The sequence below is a fragment of the Antechinus flavipes genome, chromosome 3 (genome assembly GCF_016432865.1).
Source record: "Antechinus flavipes isolate AdamAnt ecotype Samford, QLD, Australia chromosome 3, AdamAnt_v2, whole genome shotgun sequence".
Taxonomy (NCBI): Eukaryota; Metazoa; Chordata; class Mammalia; order Dasyuromorphia; family Dasyuridae; genus Antechinus; species Antechinus flavipes.
Window position 1 is genome coordinate 58,548,927 of NC_067400.1, and position 17,934 is coordinate 58,566,860.

The 17,934-nt window shown below is 35.6% G+C and overlaps 1 protein-coding gene across 2 annotated transcripts in view; it reads left to right on the forward strand.

The window, feature by feature from the left end:
* Positions 1 to 17,934, forward strand: part of SERPINE2 (serpin family E member 2) — a 76,374-nt gene that overhangs the window by 36,288 nt on the left and 22,152 nt on the right. For both annotated transcript variants that reach the window (XM_051983452.1, XM_051983451.1), the window contains exons 2-3: positions 10,824 to 11,103; positions 16,895 to 17,122. In XM_051983452.1, the coding sequence (XP_051839412.1) occupies positions 10,845 to 11,103; positions 16,895 to 17,122 (487 nt within the window). In that variant the 5' untranslated portion in view covers positions 10,824 to 10,844. The remainder of the gene's footprint in view (positions 1 to 10,823; positions 11,104 to 16,894; positions 17,123 to 17,934) is intronic.

Sequence of the window (17,934 nt, forward strand, 5' to 3'; positions counted from 1 at the left end):
AACTATCCTATGTTCTTCTAACTTATTTATAATCTCGTTCTTTATGCCTAAATCATGGACCCATTTTGATCTTATCTTGGTGTACGCTGTTAAGTGTGGATCCATGCCTAATTTCTGCCATACTAATTTCCAGTTTTCCCAGCAGTTTTTGTCAAATCATGAATTCTTATCCCAAAAGTTGAGGTCTTTGGGTTTGTCAAACACTAGATTGTTATAGTTATTGTGTGAACCTAACCTATTCCACTAATCAACTAATCTATTTCTTAGCCAATACCAAATGGTTTTGGTGACCGCTGCTTTATAATATAGTTTTAGATCAGGTACAGCAAGGCCACTTTCATTTGATTTTTTTTTCATTAATTCCCTTGAAATTCTTTTGTTCTTCCATATGAATTTTGTTGTTATTTTTTCTAGGTCATTAAAATAGTTTCTTGGGAGTCTAATTGGTATAATACTAAATAAATAGATTAGTTTAGGGAGTATTGTCATCTTTATTATATTTGCTCTGCCTATCCAAGAGCACTTAATATTTTTCCAATTATTTAAATCTGACTTTATTTGTGTGGAAAGTGTTTTGTAATTTTGCTCATATCGTTCCTGAATTTCTTTTGGTAGATAGATTCCCAAATATTTTATGCTATCCACAGTTATTTTGAATGGAATTTCTCTTTGTATCTCTTGCTGTTGGATTTTGTTGGTGATGTATAAAAATGCTGAGGATTTATGTGGATTTATTTTGTATCCTGCAACTTTGCTAAAGTTGTGAGTTATTTCTAATAGCTTTTTGTAGAATCTCTGGGATTCTCTTAGTATACCATCATATCATCAGCAAAGAGTGATAATTAGGTTTCCTCATTACCTACTCTAATTCCTTTAATCTCCTTCTCAACTCTTATTGTCGAGGCTAGTGTTTCTAATACAATATTTAATAACAATGGTGATAGTGGGCAACCTTGTTTCGCTCCTGATATTACTGGGAATGGTTCCAGTTTATCCCCATTACATATGATGCTTGCTGAAAAGTCTCCATCTTTATTCTGAAACTGTAACCTCTTGATTTGGAGATTAGAAGTAGTAAGTGTCATCATGAGATCTCCAGAATTGAGTATGGTCATTGCAGCCCCATCTGCTATATGTTGCAGCAAAATCATTATCACTATAAAGGGTGAACATCCAAAATATAAATAACAACCAGAACTGATGTTGATATTGTGTATTTCTAATGATCACCAGTAGTCATGTACTTAAAATATTTTGTGGTGGAACATGATAGTATGAGCGAAAATGGGGTTTTTAGCTTCCCTTGTTGTGGCCAACATCAAAGGATGCATATGTATGTATATTGTTTTAACAGATCTCTTTCCTCTATATAGAATTTCTTCTCATATCTGTAACTAATCTAATGGCTTTTTCTCTTCTACTTCTTTTGAGATGTTTGAAGGAAAAACAGTATCCAGTATACAAAATGGCAATTAATAATAATTGTTTTTTCAGTCATATCCATAACTCAATGAAAGGTTTTCTTGGTGAAGATATTGGAGTGGTTTGCCATTTCCTTCTCCAGCTGATTAAAGAAAGCAGAAGTTAAATAACTGGCCCAAAATAACTCAACTAGTTCATTCTGAAATCAGATTTCCACTCAGGTCTTCCTGACTCCACGTCCTGTGCTCTATCCACTGAGCCACCTAATTATCTCCAATAATAATAATGACAAGCATTCGTATAGTGTCTACTATGTGCCAGGTACTGTACTAAGTATTTTACAGTATTATTACATTTAGTTCTTATGACAATCCTAGGAGGTAGGTAGACTTATTATCTCCAATTTACAATTGAAGAAACTGAGGCAAAGATAGGCTAAATTATAATTGATGTTGCCCCTGTCAATAATAATAACTGATGTAGAAGAGTATCACTCTTCTCCCCCCCCCCCCCCCAGAATTAGTTTCACTCTGGGATTGCTTGAAGTAGCTCTCAGTGTAGTGATGATTATGCTGTAGTCAGGAAACCTGGCTCAAATCCACATCTTGGATGGTCACCAGTTATATGATTATGGACAAGAAATTTAAGTTCTATGAGCTTCAATTTTTTTCATCTGTTTCTTATACTCCCTGCCTCACTTTTGAAAGGAGAGTGCTTTGTAAACCTTAAATTGATGATGTTATGTGTTGTTATTAAATGGGTTAATATCTGCATCAGAAAATGTTCCCACTCTGAGGAACTTACAGGTCATTTATGCATGAATTGAACATTTCCAAAAAACCACATATCTGTTAAAATAATCAATCTATCTATAAGCATTTCCTAAATGTCTATTATATACTAGGCACTGTGCCAGACTTTGGGAATATAAGTATAAAGAATGAAATAGTCCTAATTTACAAGGATCTTACATCCTAAAATTTGATATGAAGTGGGCTAAAAGAGTGAATACCATTTATTTATTAATCATTTTCCCCATAGGATATTAGTTGAGTTGCAGCACCACTGGCAAACTTTGAAAAATACAGTGATATCTTTTTTTCTTTCTTAATAAAAACTTTGGACTTTATTTGTTGTTATTGTTATTTTAAGATTTAAACATAGTGCCATTCTCCATAGCTTGTCCTTCTTCAATTCTGTCCTGTCAGATACTCTAGAACCTACAGGTTATTGCTAAATATCCACCCAAACAGAAAATCAGCACCTTGAAGACAGCTTCTTGGAAGTTTTTAGGGTCTACCTAGAAGAGTATCTGTCACATAGGAAGTGCGGAGTAAGCATTTATTGAATTTAAAATATCAACCACCAGAAACAGTCTTCTGAATTATGATTGCTTCATTAAATTGTAAAACATTCAAACAAGAAGTGAACTTTGAGATTATTAAATCCAGCACCAAATTATTCAATCCAGTACCCTCATTTTTGGTATGATGACAAAAATGATTGAAAGAGTATTTGAAGGGCAGCTAGGTGGCACAGTGAAACAATTAGGAGGACCTGAGTTTAAATGTGGCTTCATACACTTCACACTTACTAGCTGTGTGATCCTGATCAAGTCATCTAACCTCAATTGTATCACAAAAAAAAATGAAAAAAAAATTGGGGTTCTACTGAGTTCTTTCCATACATTCTCCATTGAGCATCACAACAGAACTGTAAGATAGGGAATATAAATGTTGTTATTCCTATTTTACAGAAAAGGAAACTAAGATCCATTAGATGATTGAGCCAATGTTTAATTAGAATGAGGTCAAAAAACAACACATAAAATTCAGGGTTGGGTTTATATTATCCTAGTTTCCAAAGAAGTTAGACCTCATAATTCAGTCATCAAAATGACATACCCTTTTCATACATTACCAAGAATCCAAACAATAATAATAATAATGCACAGCCAACCAACAAGAGATGAAAATTCTGTTTCAACTTAACTGGCTGGCCTTTCATATTTCCCCATCATTTTCACTATAACTTTTGGTTCATACTCAACAATTAAGGTAGACTTTAAGTTTGTCTACCATCTTGAGTCACTGGAGAAAGTTGTAGTTTTCAAAAGCATATATGTTTTTATCATAGTCAAGATTAATGAAATTTGGATACAGTATGATCTGGCGGTTAGAAGAAGTCTTGGATTCAGATCCTTCCTCAGACATATTGTTAGCTGTGTGGTCCTAGATGAGTGCCTTAGAATCTCTCAGTTTCTTTTTCCTTGTCTATATTTATAGTGGGCAATCATAGTAGCATGTATATCACATGTATATGTTATTGTGAGGATCTTCTTGGAATTATTATATTGTAAATTGGAATATTATATGTAAAGTGTTTTGTAAGCTTTAAAATATTTGACAGATGTTAGATATTATTGTTATTACATGTCTAACAAGGTCATTAATAAGACTGAAAATTAGCTAGTATTTACTAAAGTTAGTAATACTAGTTTTGCAAATTTTAGCCAATTTTCTGTGTTCCATTAATATGTGGTCAGGGCTTAATTCCTGAGATTAATAAAATAGAATAGGCAATAGCATTGCTTCAAATCTCAGGTATGCAACATTCTGGGAAATGATAAAAACCAAAATCCTGGGACTGTCTTTCTTTTAGAGAATTATAACATGGAAACCCTGGAGAAACTTCCATCAGCCACATTCCTAGATGGCAACCAAAAAAAAGCCCCAAGACTAACTCCAGAATGTACCCTAATTCCTACAATGTCCCTAATATCCCTCCTGACAAACTCTGCCTCCTCTCAGAGCCAAAGAGCTTATTAAAAGGGAAAATGGTGGAGAAAAGCCCTTTACTTGGCTGCCACTGCAAGGCTGGTTAAAAAACCTAGCTTTTCAATACTGGACGTCCAAAACACTCCTCTACTTTTTAGCCTACTTTAAGTAAAGGGGACTTTCTTGTTGGAGTGCTCACTATGCAATCTAGTCACATGAACCGGAATTCTGTGACTATAAGGAAGATCTTTAGATCTCTGAATCAGTGAACAGTGGTATGACAAACAGAACTAAGAAAAGCAGGAAGGGGAGCCATTTGCACAGGGAAGATAATGAATTTGCTTTTAAGCATCTCGAATTTGAGGTGATAATGAAATCTATCCAGCGAACATTTCATTTCAATTTGGGTATCTTCAAGCACCATGCTTTTTACACATAAATACTTTATAGATGTTTATGATTGAAGTAAAAGTGTCTGGTGAGCCATAGGACAGGTAGGATTAGAGCTTACGCAAAGCCACAGTCATTTTTGGAGAAGTGATTAGTTGAATTAATGAAAGAAAAAAAGAATTGTGTCTCCTCTTTCTGACCTTGCCGAGACACCATGGGTAGATCTGGTCTGGATGTGTGATGTCTCTGTAAGTAATATCAACTTCATGATTTTCATTCATATGCCTTCCAAGGCATATGAGTCTAAATCCCATTTTAGCACAACTTTCATTCATACATAAAGCAAACTTTCATTTATACACAAGTATGTTTCCCCACCCTGGAAAATATATAATACTTAGGGAGAATGAAACCAAGCATTTTGAAATATCTGAATAACTCTTGTGGAAATAGACTTGTAGATGTGTTATGACTTCCTTGGGAGGAAAGCCTAAATTTGAATACATTTTTACTGTTATGAAAAACATGATTCAAGAAATAAAAACAGTAAAACTAATTGAGGCTACTCTTATTGAAATTTCCCAGTGTATTTGGGCAACACCCTTATTCTTTCTCTCACACTTAACATTTTGAGTGTTATTTTGTCTTTAAAAACCAAATTGACTCTGATGAAGCAAAACCTTCCTCCTGAAAGATTCCAGGACTGATTTTCTTCCAAAATTTAATTTCATGTAAAGAACTGCTTGCTTTAGAAAAAACAGTTAACATAAAACAGAATGCTATGTGATCTAATCTGGCCCCAAAGAAGGCTTGACAAAATGTACTTCTCTCTGTTCCTTGCAGAAATAGAAGACTGGGTCTGGAATGTTATACATGTCATCAGATACAGTTGATGTTTTGATTCTTATTGCTCAACTCCCTTTTTCACGTCTGCTACAAGGAGTAGTTTACTGGTTGGGGGGGGAGGGATGTGTTCTGAAAAGAATGTGATGTTAAAAAGCCAAAAAATGCATCAATAAAGCAAAAACTGCTTATATTTGAGCATAATTAAATACCTAGCATTGCTTGTGCTTAAGAGAAATTCTTAAGCTTTATACCTAGTGAAAAAGATATAAACAAATAGTAACTCTAGAGAGTTTTACTTCTGGAGAAAAGTGTGAATGTTGTTACTCACTTACATGGGAATAGGTAAATTCAGGACATGGGATAATTTGACTTAGAGAATCATAGCCAAGCAGAAGGAATGGCTAGTTCCCTCCTACAGAATGCTGTTCAAAATTTGACTAATTCTGAGACCTCCTAGCTTTGCCACACTGTCAGTTGTTCCAGAACAGATTTCTCTCCAAGGCTATCCACACCCACAGTTGAGAGACCACTAAGGTGGCAGTCACTCCCTATGGCAATAAAAACTGGTGAGTTTTTTTTTCTCCCAGCAAAACTACTAAAACAGTGATTCAATGAAATAAGATGGTTGTTTATGTAAATCACTGTCCAACTGACTACCAGGTAGTAGAAATCCAAGTTTCAGAGGAGGCTGGAATATAACTTTTCACTGGGTTTCCAATGTTCAGGATATCATAACTGCCTTCAGGTTGGGTAGTTAATTGGGTTTCCACTGTGTTTGAGCCAAGGTTATCTGCGATTGAAGCTGATCAGAGTTCAGGGATAACCATGTCATATGTGGGAACTCGAATGTTTTCTAATTTATACATAGAAAGGTATTGTTTAGGAAACAGACTATGGTTCATTGAAAGGAAACAGTAAAATAAGTTAAAGTCAATATGAATAGACCAGGGAAGAGAAAATTGTAAGGATCTTTTTTTTTTTCAAATATAACCAAGTGTCTTTAACTAGAATAAAATTTAAGTATGTCTTCTTCATCATAGGCTTTTGGGGTCTTTTATACCAAAAATAAGATATAATCTGTAGTTTTGAAAAATTAACACAGTTTCTGAAGCAAAAATTTGGAAACTCTCAAATTCCAGATATTATTTTTTCTTGGTTTAGCATAATAATGTTAAAAGTAATTCTATGAGCCAAAGCAAAATTAGGTCATGCTGGCCATGGAAAAGACCCAGAGAAACAAAGTATGTAGGTCACCTTGAAGTTTTGAATTTAGAAAGCTTTGGCTTACACAGTTATTTTACAGTTATATCCCTGGGAAGATGCATGAAATATTGATTCTAGATTAAACAAATAACAAATTCTACATGACAGAAAATAAGGATGAATAGCCTGAGTTGACAAGCCTCCTAGTTATGGCTAATAGCCATGAAACTTAAAAATTTTGCAAACTATATTTCTGATTATATGTCTATTCTTGGCATAATAGTTTATTTTACTGACTTTACTCTGGGCTTATAATGCATCAAAAGGAAACAATTAATTTAACAGAGAAATAAACATAAGTACAATTCATTTCTTAGCCTTCTCTCAAAAACATCATTTTGATGTACCTATATCCCCTAAAGAAAATAGAAGGGACAAGTGAATAAACTGTCAGCTTCAGAACATAAGATTTAATATTAGTTCCTATTAGCAAATTTGTAAACTATACATTAGCCAAGACATGTCACTTAACTCAAGCTAAAGTTCAAAACAATTCTTCTAAGGGATAGAGTGTTATACAAACTTACCAATTTAACCTGAATGATAGGTTATTGAATATAACTCATAAGCAGTTCACATAGTCATTATGATTATAACACTAAAATCAATCATTGGGGGCTTTAGAGGAAGGTATTTCTGGGAATAATTGACTTGGCAACTGTAGGTGACTACTGATAACTAGGACAAAAGATCAGATAGATTTTGAGGGTCTTGGAATGCACTTAACTTTGGGTAGACATTCATTGTTAATTTAATAAATATCCTTGAAAAGTCAAATGGACTCAAAGCAATATGATCTGTTTCTTATTCCTGAGGGGCAAAAATTAGGGATGACAATGGGCTTCTAGTGAATAGCTTTTGGGTAGAAGGGAAGGATTCCAATACCAAATTCACCATTCTAATGAGGGGAAAAGGTCTTGGGAAGAGAGTAGAAATATTTAGTTCACAGACATCATAACTAGGAGCAGCTAAGTAGCACAGTGGATAGAGCAACTGACCTGGAGTCAGGAAGACTCAAACCTGGCTTCAGATATTTATTAGTGGTATGACCCTGAACAAGGCACTTAACTCTTGTTTGCCTCAGTTTCCTCCTCTGTAAAATGAAATATCTTGGCCAAGAATGCCCCAAATGATGTGAAAAAAAATGACTAAAACTCCTATAGACATAATAGCCTTTGCGATCTCATTTAAGAAAGGGTTCTTAAAGAGGCTGATTTTAGAAAAGCCTGGAAAAATTTACATGAACTGATACTGAGTGAAGCAAACAGGACCCGGAAAACATTGTACACAGCAACAGCAGAATTGTGCAATGATTAATTATGATACACTTGGTTCTTCTCAGCAGTTCAGTGATCCAAAGCAATCCCAATAAAATCTGGATGGGAAACGCCATGCACATCTAAAGAGAGAACTATGGAGACTGAATGTAGATAAATACATACTGTTTTCACCTTTTTTTTCCTTGTGGTTTTTCTATTTGGTTCTGATTTTTCTCTCCCAACATGATTCATATGGAAATATGTAAAAAAAAAATGAATGAACATGTATAACAAAAAAAAAGTTTTTACATATAACTGGGGGGAAAATAATAATAATAAGTGTTCTTAAATAAGAAAATTATCTGCTTTACTGATACCTGTAACACTCACCACCTATTAGCAATTCATTTCTGTTAACAGGCAAAAGAGTTGGAAGAAGGGAAGGTTAATTATTCATACTGTCCTGTGAGTTATCCTTTGGTCTTCCTGATACTTACTTGAGATACCAGAGAAACAGAAAAGGAGTGCAAAAATCAAAGGAGTAATGATAAAGAATAGATTTGATGACCATAATTAGGAAACGTGTCTGTTTAGACATTGTTTGTTAAAAGTGAATTTTCATTTCCCTAAACCAAGACTGTGTAAGAAAATCTGGACACAATTTGGTCTATGGGACATTGTGATGAGAGAGGGCAAAAATGCTACACGAGGGTTTCATAGTAATGGTGGGCATCCAGGCAGTAGATTGAGGTTGCTGGCCATATCTAGAACAAAAAGTAGAAATGTGAGAGAACCAATAAAGAGGAACTTTTCCAGTTGCAGAATGTTGCTTCAGACTGGCCTTGCTTTCTGCTTTCTTTCCAAAGGACAGATTGGATGAAAAAGGCTGTATCCCACAAAATAAAAAGTTTTTAACTTTTATCATGTTGCTTCTTCCACCCTCTCCTTGATTCCCACCTTATTTTGCTTCACTGCTAAAATCTCTCTAGAAGTGAGGGAGGTTGGAATGAGGACAGTGTTCTTGGGGCTATTGTGATGTACATGCATACAAGTTATTATTGTAGGAATTGTATTACTATATGGAAGAGAAAATCATGCTTTTCATTTATTCAGTAAACATATTCAGCACTTTCTATATGCCAGGTACTGTGCTTTTGTTTAAAGTAGAATTTTTGCTACTTTATTAAATGGAAGATATGTTTGGATGCATTTTGACAAATACAATTATGCTCCCACAGCAAAAAAAAAAAATAAATAAATAAGTAGAGGGGATAGCAAGTTCTACTTAATGGTGGGGAAAGAACCTTATTTAAAATGGAGGTAGAGTAAGTGAACAGAAGTGTAAGCAGATGCATTCTTGATCAATTTGCTTAATGTTCTTCCCTGATATATTGTAGGCATTTAATGTGGCCTTTAAGTGTTAACATCTGTATACTCCCTTTATAACTATTTTCAGCAGATGTATGAGTGAATTTAAATATGTGGTGAATCTTCCTCCCATCCATTCCCACCTTCCCTTCCCCTCTATTTTCTGCAAAAGTGGAATATTATGGGTATCAAACACAACATAAAATGTCAGAGTTTTTCAGTATGTTATCTAGTTTTGCTGAACTGTTTTTTCCATTTGTTATTCTTTGTTAAAATACTTCAAAGCTTGAAAAGTACTTTACTAATATTATTTCATTTGATCTTTATAGCAAGAGGAAGTCAGTTTTATTTTTGTCCCCACTTTACAGATGAGGAAACTGAGGCAGTGATTTGCTCAGAATCACATAGCTAGTAAATGTCTGAGGTCAAATTTGAACTCAGGGCCTTTCTAACTCCAGGTTCAGCACTGTATCCACTATTCCATTTGGCTGTTACAAGGTATGGCTCTCTGGGAAGGAAAGACCAAAAATATTTTAAGATATGTATAAAAACAAGTGATATCAATACTTTTTTATTTTAAAATTATATTAGCTGATATTACATGGAATTTATACTTTACATGACCTATGAAATTGGCAAAGCACTGTACACACTATTTCATTTGATTCTCATGATATCTGTATGAATTAGTGCTTTTCTTATTCACATTTTATAGATGAGAAAATTGAGCTTAGTTAATTGATTTGTTCAGGGTCTTACAGCTACTACATGTTTGAGAGATTTGAACACAAATCTTTATAACTTCAAGCCCAGGATTTATCAACTGACAAACTGCCTTGACATGGTTAGTAAATATCTGGATAACTAGGCTCAGATTTGGTATCTTGTTGGTGAACTAACTCGAACACTAAATTGTGGACGAGTTTGTATCTACTAAAGTTTTATTAAACCCTTCTGTGTTCTACCTTAAAACATTTTTCTCTCTTCCTCTTTTCCTTCTCCATTCTCTTCATTCCTTTCCCTCATGTTATTAGGCTTAAAAAAGTTCCAAAGAACATTTAAGATTTTTGTTGCTTTGAAGATTTGAGAGATTGGGTTTCTCTACTATTTTAACAGTGAGGTTATAAGAAGGGAAGGCTAAATTGAGGGAGGGCAGGATTTTTAGAACTGTGATTTCATCAGTGTCAGACACTACCAGTATGGACAATCCCTTCACTAATGATTGTAATTTATACTCTTAGAGTTATCATCACTGAGCAGTTAAATAACTTGCCCAAGATTATACAGCTATATGTCAGAGGCAGGACTTCAACTTAGTCATCACCCCAAATTTCTTAGGAGATGTCCAATAATTTCTGATATATTTAGTTTGAGTTCTTAGTTGTTCTTCGGTTTTTCAATAGATAGCATGTAGCATAAAGATTTTCACCTAGCTGAGAAGACAACCAACTCCTCATGACTACATAGTAAATGTATCTTAATTTTCTTTAATTTGCAGGTTATCCTTCAAGAAGGAACCATGTCTTGGCAATTTCCACTTCTCTTTTTCACCACAGTGACTTTGACATCAGCCTACTCCCATCTCGATCCTTTCTCTCTTGAGGAACTTGGCTCAGACACTGGAATCCAGGTTTTTAATCAAATAGTCAAATCTCGACCTCGTGAGAATATCATCCTTTCTCCTCATGGGATTGCATCAGTCCTGGGGATGCTTCAGCTTGGATCTGATGGCAAGACAAAGAAGCAGTTGACAACAGTGATGAGATATAGTGTCAATGGTGAGTTTTCTCTCATTGTGGGGTTATCTGTTACAGAAGGGGAATGCCTTTTCCAGGATGGCTTCTTTGTTCCTCAGGATTCATCAAGGCTTATTGGGGAAGATCAGTGATTCCTAGAATCCCAGAATGTTAAAATGAGTTGAAATATCATTAGCTCTGGAGCTGTTTAAATTCCACCTTCGACTACTCCGTGAATAACCTTGGGCAGAAGTCACTGGATAACCATAGACTTCAGTTATCTCATCAGTAAAATGAGGAAACTAGATTGGATGGTATTTTTTCTTCTCTAAATCTATTATCATGTGATCCATTCCAGTACCTCATTTTACACAGAAGAATGCTCTGCCCAGAAGAATCAAAGTGGCTGCCCCATATATAACATAGTTGGGGGCAGGGCTGATACCAGATTCCCAGGCTGCCTAGTTCTCAAAGCTGCATCATTTCCATTACATGGTATAACCCTGGGATGAATTGGTTGTTCACTAAATGTGCTTTAAAAAAATAATGCTATAGTGAGAAAATAGCTTAATCATAATATGATATATAAATATGATTTATTTAGGGTTGTAAAGGAGCTCTGAAGTGATCCAGTCTTACTCTTTTATTAGACAAATGAGGAAATTGAGTTTGGTTTTTAAAATGAAGATTCTTGAGGAAAGTTAATTCCTTAAAGTCAGACAAATAATAATGTGGCAAAATCAGGATTCAAATCTAGGACTTGACTCAAAATCCAACTCTCTTTTCATTATAAACCATAATGTCTCTGGATTGAAAGAATTGGATGGTGGAAGTCAGGAGATCTTGATGATCTTAGGCTGACCACTAATTAGCAATGTAACTTGACTTAAGTTGGTTTCCTTCTCTTTCTCTCTCTCTCTCTCTCTCACTCCCTCTCCATTTCTCTCTCTGTCTCTCTTTCTCTCTCTCCCCCTCTTTTTCTCCCCTCCCTCTCGCTCTCTCTTTCCTTCTCCCCTTCCTCTCTCTCTCCTTCTCTCTCTCTCTCTCTCTCTCTCTTCTCTCTCTCTCTCTCTCTCTCTCTCTCTCTCTCTCTCTTCCTGTCTGCCTCTCTGTGACTCTTTCTCTCTGTCTCAGTCGCTCTCTCTGTCTCTGTCTGACTCTCTCTGTCTCTGTGTGTCTTTATCTCTGTGTTTGTGTGCTTCAATTAATGCTGCTTTTTTCTGCCTCCTTCACTGGTGTAAAAATTAATCAAGATGAATGAACATCTTGTTTGAAGCAAGGGCAAGGTAGTCTGGCAATCAGGACTTTGCCTTAGGGTACTGAACTTCAGGAGGAACTGATTGTATTTGGAATCCATCAGCAAGTAGAAACGGTTAAGCTTAGAGCCTTACTAGCAAAAATAATTAGTTAAAATAGGAAGCCAGCAGATGATAACTTCTTCCCCTCCCAGCTGTGTTCCAGGTGAGCTCCCACCTGGTCCCACTTCAGTGACCACTGCAAACCCAGACTTACTGATGTCTGCCCACAAAGACTGGTGTCTTTTTCTTTCTCCCTCAGGCAATTTGTTGGGGTCTTATCCCAGCAACCGAATTTATCTTAGAAAGTTGCCTGGAAGCATCCTTTCATGCTATTTGTGCCAGGTTAATTTGAGGCCCCAAATTGCTTGTTATGATTCTGAGCTGGAGGAAGTGATTAAAGCAGAGACTGACAGTCCAGAATTCCCTCTGCTGTATAAACTGCTGGTGCTTCGATGGGTCAGTTTCATGCTAGTTGGTTTACTTGGAGTCTGGAATGTCTTTTGCGGGGTATAAAAGAAAGTTGGGTACAATGTTTGGGAGTCACATCCAGCTTTGTCTCTTGCTTCTTGAATGACTTTGGGGAAATCATTTAACTTTTTGGACTTCCGTTTCCCTTCACAGTAAAATGAAATGCTGGAATAAGTGACTTTGAAGGCTTCCTCCAGTTCTAAATCTATAATCCTTTGTAATAAGGAAAGCAGTTTGTAATCTGCCTCTTGAAAATAGGGGATTGTTCCTTCAGGGATTTCTAAAATAAGATCTATGAACTTTTAAAAAATTAATAATTAAACTTCAGTATAGTATGTAATCCTTTGTTTTTATTTTATGCATTTAAAATATTATTTTGAGAATGAGCTTCATGAAACAGTCAAAGAAAAGTCTATGTCAGAAAAAAAATATTCAGAACATCTTTTAGGAGAGCCAAGCCTTAAAAGAGGAATATAGACTATTAGGACTAAACTCCTTTAAGATAGGGACTGTCTTTTTTTATTAATTGCATCCTCAGTGCTTAGCAGTGGCTGGAACATAGTAGGCACTTGTTGTTCCTTTATTCTCAAAGAGAGTCAGTGACATCAAGAGGATGATGTCTTGACTTGAAAATGAAATGGATTTTAGTGAGGGAGGACCATACAAAATCATCCATCTCACTTTCTCCTCCAGAGTCATCTTAGTTCAGTGGCAAACCATAGATCAGTATGATTGTGGATGGATTGTTTATTGGATTGGAATATCACTATTTTCCCTCACAGTCAGTAAGTTTTAGGCCCATTTTAAAAATAAGGAAATGAGGCTCAGAAATGTATATGATTTTCCCAGAACTAGGACAAGGACTCAAGCTCACTGCACCTCTTGTTTGCTAGCTGATCAGAAGCTGATTCTGAGGTCAAATTCTGGAAGAAGGGGTTCAGGGAAGGAGGAAGACTAGGAAAAATTCAGGTCCATTTCTGGAGACTCTAGCATTTGAGCCATGATTTGTGGAAGGATCTGTACATTTATAACTTTTCTTTTTGTTATTTTAACCTCTAAATGTCTCTGGTGCTTGAAAGTGAAAACCCAGAAAAAAAAAGAAGCCATCTAAAGAAAGGCTAAAAGCTGTTTCATAGAGCAGGATAAAGAAGGAAAAATGAGAATTTAATAAAATGATGATTGTCAAGTACCGTGTAAATCTTTAAGAGCTATACAGACATAATTTATGACAAATAGGTAGAAGTCTGAACCACCATAGTCAAACCCAATTTCCAAACATCTAAAAACTAAGAAAGGGAATTAATAAGCTAAGCCTTAGAGTTGGTCGGGGATAACAACCTGGGGTCACTATAATTCCCCAGACTTGCTAGGTCTTGCTTTCCTGTGTCATCACCTTCTGTGTGGGATCAGGGAGGTATTTCTGGACTCCATTGCATCATGCAAGTCTTCTTCTTGTGGGTTTTTTCTTCAGAACAATTATATTCTCTCTAAAAACATTGGTTGCAAGATTTATTATTTCATAGTTAAGTGAATTGCCTCCAAAAATGATGACTAGTAACCTTTCTATAGGGCAAGCCCACACTTGTAGACTCTATAAAAAGAGTATTTATTTAAAAAAACCACCCACATGCAAATCCAACCAGTGGCACTTTCAAATACACTGATGTTTTTGTCCTTTTGATGAGTTATCTCTACCCCTAATCCATCCTCTCTGGCCCTCTCTTCATTTCTATTCAAAACAAAATAAAACAAAAAGAGTAGCATTGGTATTGAAATCTGGCTAAATGGTATAAAATTCAGTCTGGAAAAAGAACAACAATTGATTGAGTACATCCTCAGCTTTTGGGCATTCTAGGACAAAATGGTTGGGTCGTCTCTGTGGAGGAAGGGCTAAGGTAGGACTGGTTTATTGAGCATTAAAAATAAGAAAGGATATAGAAAGGATATTGAGTTAGAGTATCTGGGGTCAAAACTTCCTTCTGGTACTTTCTGAATGATCAGAGAAAGTCATTTGGCTTTCCCGGGCTTCAGTTTACTTTTCTGCAAAGTGAGGGAATTGAATTTTCTGGGCCCTTAACGTCCCTTTCAGCTCTTTATCTGTGATCCTTATTACATATTTATATGGCATTTCTCTTAAGCTTATGATTTCATCTGTGTAAGGGAGTCCTAGGGAGGAAAATGTTTTTACCAATGCAAATCAGCACTTCCCCTCAGTCTTGTCTAGGGACATTGATTTTTTTTCTCTAGATTTGACCAGTAAGCCCTAAAGTGTCATATGAAAGGAGAGAACTGATCTCAAAGTCAGGAAGACAATTTGAGTGAAAGAAGGATCTGCAGGAAGTGTAAGGTCTGTGGGTATTACCTAACCCTAGCGTTTCCTCCATCTAGTGGAATATTCTGCATACAGAAAATGTTCACTGAATGAATTACTGATAAACATTTATTGAATGAATATTTTGTCAAAGGTGAACAATGTGCCTGATGTTTGAAGTTGACCCTATTCTATTGAGAGTCTTTTTTTTTTTTTTGAAGAAAATTGAAATAACAGGAGCAAGCCAAGATCTTAACTCTTAATTGACACAGTAGTTTCCTGGTTGTCTTGTTTCATATTAAAAGCATTTTAAACACCTGTGGTTTTTGTCTGGATGGTAGTTAGTAGAAGGAACCACTAGAAGGAATAGAGCTCAGAACTTTTCTAAACTTTAATGAACAACCTTGTCAGTTGCCAGGCTGACAAAATACATCCCCCAATGGCCAAGCCTCTGGAGATGAGCCACTTTCCACTTTTAGTCCAATCTTCAGATGATAGGTCTTTGCTGGATTAATAATTAATGCTTTTCCAGCTTAGTAACATTCAATAGTAACAACAATAATGGCAGCATTTCTATAACATGTTAAGTTTTGCAAAAGACTATACATTATTTTTATCTCAGTTATTCAACAGCAGTCATTAAAATGCCATAGAGTGCTGGATGCTAAAGATCCAAAGACAAAGATAAAATAACCCTTCTCTTAAGAAGCACTTTCCACTATTTTGAAAACTCTCTTATACAACTGATAAACAGACAGGCAAGAATTAACATGCCTTGGAAGTTGCAGTGGTCCTATGTTTTTATCTTCCTTCTAGCAAGTCCCAAGGGTCCTCTCCACACCATGATGGTGCACTGGAAAAGACCTTGAGTGAAGGTCTCTCATCATTAATCCTTTTAGAATCAGGTAGGATGTTTAGTAATTTACAAAATAATTTCATAGTCAGTATTGTTCAATGGAAAGAATGCTGGCCAATGAGATTAGAGGACCTGGATTCAAATTGTGGCTGAATCACTTAGCTTCTATTTGTAAAGCAAAAGGAATGGACTAAGTTCTCTTCCAGCTTGAGAATCTATGACTTGTGTCTTCAAATATGTCTATTGAACCCTAGACTCATAGAAGTATGGTCTGAACTGATAAATTCAAGGGTGTAAGATACATTGGTATTCCTTGACTAAAAAGTAATATCAAAGAGTATGAAAATGAAACAACAATAAAATCAAATTATTCCTTTAATATGTGAGAACCCAAGGGAACCTTCAAACCCATCTCCTCTCATCTGCTTATCATAAAGATAGGTGAAGAGGTGAGCATGAAGTGTTGTATCCCCACATACTTCCATAGTTGAACTGCTGTGAGCAGAGATCCATTTTGGATCAGGATATTAGCCAATTTGACTTTGAACCTAAAGTTGAACTTAATTCTATAGGAAAAAACTCTTGATTGTAAAGGGGTGACGTCAATATATCAAAGATGTCAGAGCCAATTCTACCTTATATTAATAAATTTATGTGCCTTGTGATTTTGCCTTTGCTCTGTGTCAGATTTAAAGTCCCAACAGTTCCTAGGTTGTTATCTGACTTCCATTTTTAAGAGAGGGCTCACTTTAAGAGAGGGCTTAAGACAACTAAGACAACAGAATCAGCTCTGCAACCCTTTGATAAAGAATGTTCTTATTCCCCATAAGTTACAAAATAGAGGTCTCTTTTTTATTTTCTTTGTAATTAATTTGCTGCATTCTCCCATCTCTCCCACAGGATATGGGAAAGCTTTAAAGAAGATCAACAAAGCCATCATCTCCAAGAAGAATAAAGACATTGTCACAGTGGCTAATGCTATATTTGCAAAAAATGGCTTTAAAATGGAAGTGCCTTTTGTTACAAGGAACAAAGATGTGTTTCAGTGTGAGGTCCGGAATTTGAACTTTGAAGATAAAGCCTCTGCTGCTGATTCCATCAATCTCTGGGTTAAAAATGAAACTAGAGGTGAGTATTTGTGCACTCTGAAAAATACTTAGGATGACGCAGAGTAGATGAATGAGATCTCAAGATATATTCTGAACACCCAATTGGATTGTCCCACTCAACCCTCTGTAAAGGAAAACCTTATTAATCCAGCTCCTGCTAAATTGGAATTTGGAATCATTTAAATAGCCATTTATTTTCATAGACAGCTGCCCCAAATCTTCTCTTCTTCTTAATAACATTCTCAATTCCTTCAGCAGATCCCCATATCACTTGATTATTGTTCCTTCAGGCTCTACTGGGCATGTTCTGATTTTCAGAGCCCTTCCTAAACACCCAGAACATGGGTTTACACATGTGGTCTGAAAAGCGATAAATACACTGTGTGTCTATAACTTCCCTCATTCTAGATACTGCTTCTATCCATGGAATTTTGGTTAACATACTGTTGGCTCATGAGCTTTCAGAATAGTAAAGTACCTAGTTTTATTCCCAGTAGTCTAATAATTTCTCCTTTGTACTTTACTTGTGCAGTTAATTTTTTTTTAAAACCAAAGTAGTAAGTTCTGTCTTATTAGAGTCATACCATATTTCTTACCTTGTTTATAACTAATTAGCCATTCCTGGATAAGGGAAATTATGGAAAGTCTTCTTGTACAAAGTAGGGATTTAGTTGGGATTTTAAGATTGATAAGCATTTTTGTCAGTAAACTGAATTCAGAAATCAATAGCATGACTAACATAATAGACAAATGACAGAATCTAATAGCATTCCACTATATCAGAGATTGACACTGATCCTTGAATCACCTCCAGCTTTTCAGTCAGGGCCT